The sequence below is a fragment of the Coregonus lavaretus genome (genome assembly GCF_964263955.1).
Source record: "Coregonus lavaretus genome assembly, chromosome: 18".
Taxonomy (NCBI): Eukaryota; Metazoa; Chordata; class Actinopteri; order Salmoniformes; family Salmonidae; genus Coregonus; species Coregonus lavaretus.
In genome coordinates this window covers 10,297,651-10,302,389 of record NC_140005.1, presented here as the reverse complement: position 1 = coordinate 10,302,389, position 4,739 = coordinate 10,297,651, and the positions used below count along the sequence as shown (strand labels likewise).

The 4,739-nt window shown below is 41.3% G+C and overlaps 1 protein-coding gene across 2 annotated transcripts; it reads right to left on the bottom strand.

Annotated features, from left to right (window-relative positions):
• Positions 1 to 3,157: 3,157 nt before the first annotated feature.
• Positions 3,158 to 4,494, bottom strand: LOC311145378 (zinc finger protein 593-like). 2 transcript variants are annotated; one of them, XM_084181600.1, is made up of 4 exons: positions 4,405 to 4,494; positions 3,828 to 4,057; positions 3,664 to 3,726; positions 3,158 to 3,488 (listed from the first exon to the last, which is right to left on the bottom strand). In XM_084181600.1, the coding sequence occupies exons 2-4, from the start codon at positions 4,025 to 4,027 to the stop codon at positions 3,362 to 3,364; spliced, it is 390 nt and encodes a 129-aa protein (XP_084037726.1). In that variant the 5' UTR covers positions 4,028 to 4,057; positions 4,405 to 4,494; the 3' UTR covers positions 3,158 to 3,361. The 2 variants fall into 2 exon arrangements, with proteins under 2 accessions (XP_084037726.1, XP_084037727.1); XM_084181601.1 differs by having other exon boundaries at positions 4,348 to 4,482.
• Positions 4,495 to 4,739: the final 245 nt, after the last annotated feature.

Here is a 4,739-nt window from a genome sequence, read left to right as displayed (position 1 = left end):
CGTGGATGGGTATTCCAGCATGACAATGACCCAAAACACACGGCCAAGGCAACAAAGGAGTGGCTCAAGAAGAAGCACATTAAGGTCCTGGAGTGGCTTAGCCAGTCTCCAGACCTTAATCCCATAGAAAATCTGTGGAGGGAGCTGAAGGTTCGAGTTGCCAAACGTCAGCCACAAAACCTTAATGACTTGGAGAAAATCTGCAAAGAGGAGTAGGACAAAATCCCTCCTGAGATGTGTGCAAACCTGGTGGCCAACTACAAGAAACGTCTGACCTCTGTGACTGCCAACAAGGGTTTTGCCACCAAGTACTAAGTCATGTTTTGCAGAGGGGTCAAATACTTATTTCCCTCATTAAAATGCAAATCAATTTATAACTGTAAGTCGCTCTGGATAAGAGCGTCGGCTAAATGACTCAAATCTAAAATAACATTTTTGACATGCGTTTTTCTGGATTTTTGTGTTGTTATTCTGTCTCTCACTGTTCAAATATTATAGACTGATCATGTCTTTGTCAGTGGGCAAACGTACAAAATCAGCAGGGGATCAAAAACTTTTTTCCCTCACTGTATGTTGTGTAGTAAGCTTTTAGTAGCCCATGTGCCTCACCTTAATAATTTGGTCTATTTTCCCCTCTTAATTTCGCCTACTGTTCTGACTTGGTGGTGCACATGTAGCCTATAACCTGTTTTAGAGAAATGTCATCATCAAATATTGTAAGAGCTTTTATTGTCTGCTTATATGCCCCCTTTATTTATCCTACGGTTCTGACTTGGTGTACAGGGAGAACACTGTAAGAATGGCCCATGTTCTGAATTCTGTCGCTGTACATTTCAAAAGTGCTGAACAAATAGTTATATTGACTACGTCCGTCCTAGCTCGCTCATTGTCTTAATCGAAATTACGGATTGCCTCTCATCCGCTTGTCATCCCCTTATGCCATAGTTTGTACATCTCAATTGTCAGTACAAACCACATTTGTTTAAGCAAGTCAGCCATATCAGCTATGTTTTTTTAAAAGGCAGTAAATGAGGCTGAATGAACTGTTTCGCTGCCAGACAAGGCTCCGCTGATAGCCGGGTGTAGCAGTGGTAAGGTGTTGGGACTGCTGTTGGGACAGCTTTATGTAGGCCCTAACGGTTTGTGAGCACCGTTTGTCACCGTTATAGTGCAATTAATGTATTGTTTAGTGTTGTGTTTTGGCTTTGCTGGCATACATCCCCCCAATTTTTGGGGGGTTTGCCCCACCAAGATTTACATGCTAAAATCGCCACTGCATATGTGACGGTCATTATAAATGTTGCTAAAGTTGTATTCTCTCACACTAAATCAATAATTACGTTTGTGTATTTCATAACATCAGTAACCATTTTCCCCCTTTTTAATATGGCTTGTAGGTGATGGAAGCTGTTAATGCGTTCAAGCCAATTTATGCTTGCTCTGGCAATGCGATCCAGAGGCTCCGTGCAGAGGATTTGACACAATTGCGGAGCCTCTGGAGGCTTGCGGAGGTCAAGGCGAGCTCCATACCACATCGCCTCCCAAATTTTTTACAAATGCGAAGGGCTCCACATTGACATGATTTGTTGACGGTAGGTGGAGGTGGGAGGTCCTGTATAAACGCAAACTCCCTTCCTTGACCTCTTCCTTCACAAAAGTTATGCTCTTCTCCGCGAAGCATGAATGCTCAGCCTTCTGCGGAGGCCGCATCGCACTAAATGCTGTACGGCCACTGCAGATTGACCATGCTGAGCCTTTTAGGCTTTAGACGCAATGAGGGTGAGTTCGATTCCCCCTGCAAACTTTTTTTTCCTCCCCGAAAATATTATCCACTGCTGCTCCTCAACAGCAGCAGAACAGCCATGCTTAAAGGCTCTGCAGGCTCAATCCAACATCTGCAGTGGCATTCAGCATTTACTGTGATACGGCCTCTGCAGAAGTCAGGGCATTCATACTTCTTGCGCTTCGCGGAGTAGAGCTGCCTCGGATCGCATTGCCAGAGCAAGCATAAATTGGCTATTAGGCCTACATAACAGGGTCACAGCCTCCTGGGCATCATTGCTGCAATGCTCCTTCTAAAAGGCTCTGCATGGTCAATCCGCAGCGGCTGTACAGCGTTTACTGCGATACGACCTCCGCAGAAGGGAGAGCATTCTTCTCGAGCTTTGCAGAGCAGTTGACAAGGAAGTGAGTTTGTGTTTATACATGACCTTTCGCCCCCGCCTACCATTAACCAATCATGTCAATGCCGAGCCCTCCGCATTGTTAAAACATTTGGGAGGCGCACAGCGATGCGGTATGGAGCTCGATTTGGCCTCCGGAGGCTCCGCAATTGCTTCAAACCCTCGGTACGGAGCCTCCGGTTCGTATTTCCCGGAGCAAGCATAGGCTTTTACTTGGAGAAGTACAAGTGCAGCCATGTTGCTGTCTCTCCTGTTGGGAGCAGAGAACCTATGTAGACGCATGCAAATCTGACCCAGCCCACATTAAGGTCATTATCATATAATTATTGATATGTAAAATCAAGTATCAATATTTACATTTTATATTTTAAAAAAATGCACTAAAAAAATATATATATATATATATAGATAATTCCTTTATATCAAAAAAAAAAATTTGATATAAAAAAATACAATTATTGATATAAATAATTATATGAATTTATGTTAAAACAGATTTCCCTATTGGATGTGCTCGTCCCAAAACATCTGTGACTTCTTGCTGCTACAAATACATCCATTTCTGACATTGGTGCCAATAATATAAACAAACATAACTGCTCAATAAATTGAAAGATACATGACAACACATTGTAAAATTCGAGTTAACAAAAATACTTCCTAAACACTAATGTGACGGAATGGTACTATAATTAGAATTAAGGGTAACAGTGAATTATAGGAGCACAAACTGCTTTACAGTTGCATTTGAGCTCAAGTTACAATCTCAATCAGTGTATTGAGTTGCTCTATCACATATTAAATAGTTGATTCTAAATTCTGTGCTATATTTAATGTTTTACAGGTTGCACAGGCATTGAATACAAACTGTATCAATATTTTGCATTTGTCACTAGACATACATTGTTTCTAACCTGCTGCAAGCATGACAAATTAAAAACCTGCCTAAAATAGAAACGGACTGGCATCCAGTCTATCACTCCATTTCCTTTTAGTTTATTATTGTTTGTGTCAACAAGTTCACATTTTGCTCCACAGACATTACATATTTACAGGTGCATATACATTTATATGTGTAATGCATTTATGCAAAGCAATGTCCATTGATCAAAGTAACCAAAAAGCAAGGTGTTCTTGAACCTGGGTGAAAGTAATGGTCAAAGAACGGCAGTCCACACTCAGTCCATCTTCTCTTCCACATCTTGTGTTTTCACCTCTACGGTTTTGTGAGGTATGTAAGAACCCATACCTGCAGCTCTATCTGCTTCTGCCTGAGTGTAGGGTTCCTCCTTCAACAGCTTAATCCTGAACAGAGTGTGGGAGAGAGAAGAAATGCAGCTGCTCAGTCATCAACATGCCCAGCTACAAGGTTATAATACTAGGGTGCTGGGGGCGGGGAGGAAGGTGTGTCACAGGTACTGTATCCACATTTATTCAAAGAACAGTTGTCTGCTTCAAAAGAAAACAGTGGGGATCTTACCTTTTCTTGTGCACTTTGGTTTTAAAGTGCTCCTTCAGGGCTTTCACATCAACAAAATATCTTCTGCAAACAAAACAAATGCACATAAAATTACGGCTTTCCAGTTGGTATATTTTTGTTCAGTGAACCTTTTGGATAGATACAAAGAGCATAAATGTGCTTACGCGCAATGTAAACAGTAGTGCTGCGCACTGCCAGTGACATCATAGTCCACCTCCTGTTTGAGCAACTTGGCCGCAGCTGAGGGCTTCATGTCTGCATGGATTTGGTCCAAGTGCTTCGTATAATTCTTTGTCTTCCATGTCTTGCCAATACTCTTCTTCCTGGTACTGTTGTGGTTTCCGATCTGTTTGGATTTCCCCATTGTGGTGCTAGGTAGTCTTCTTTATATGACCTATTGGAATAATAAAATGGGTGATTCATTGCAAAATCGTTCGTATTCTATTGTCCGCAAGCTGCTTTACGTTTACAAGCAACTTACAACACCATTGGCATATTGTCTGACTTAACTGTCAAAATTGCCATATGTTAAGTTTTTGACTTGATATAAACATTAACTAGCTAGCTAGTTATCTAGTTGTAGCAAAGTAGCTAGCTATATACAGCAGTTACTGCGACAGGACCAGTCTTCTAATCAAACATCTTAATCTACGCGAGAAATAATACAAAACTATTTTAACGTACCTTAGTTAAAAATGATTGCAAGACCTTTCTGTAGTCATAACACACTATTAAACTCACCCTGTTGATTATTTTCCCACAAAATCTCGCTGTTCTTTTTTAGCTTGACTAACTAGCTTGCTAGATTCTTTCACACGTGTTTGTTGACGGAATCATATCCGGGTCAACGTGCTGTACCTAAACACGCCATTAGAGGAAGACAGAACACAGAGCAAAATGCTATAAGTAGACCTACAAGGCTGTACAGCAGGTCTCCTGCACGGAGGAGCGGGGAATATAATGAACAAAAATATAAATGCAACATGCAACGATTTCAACGATTTTCCTGAGTTACAGTTCATATAAGGAAATCAGTCAATTGAAATAAATTCATTAGGCCCAAATCCAGGGCTGCC

Excerpts from the sequence above, each read along its gene's own strand:
- LOC311145378 (XM_084181600.1), bottom strand. The coding sequence starts at position 4,027 with ATGGGGAAATCCAAACAGATCGGAAACCACAACAGTACCAGGAAGAAG. Across the intron at positions 3,727-3,827 it reads CACTACTGTTTACATTGCGC|AAGATATTTTGTTGATGTGA; the intron begins GTAAGCACATTT and ends TTTTGTTTGCAG. Across the intron at positions 3,489-3,663 it reads ACCAAAGTGCACAAGAAAAG|GATTAAGCTGTTGAAGGAGG; the intron begins GTAAGATCCCCA and ends CACTCTGTTCAG.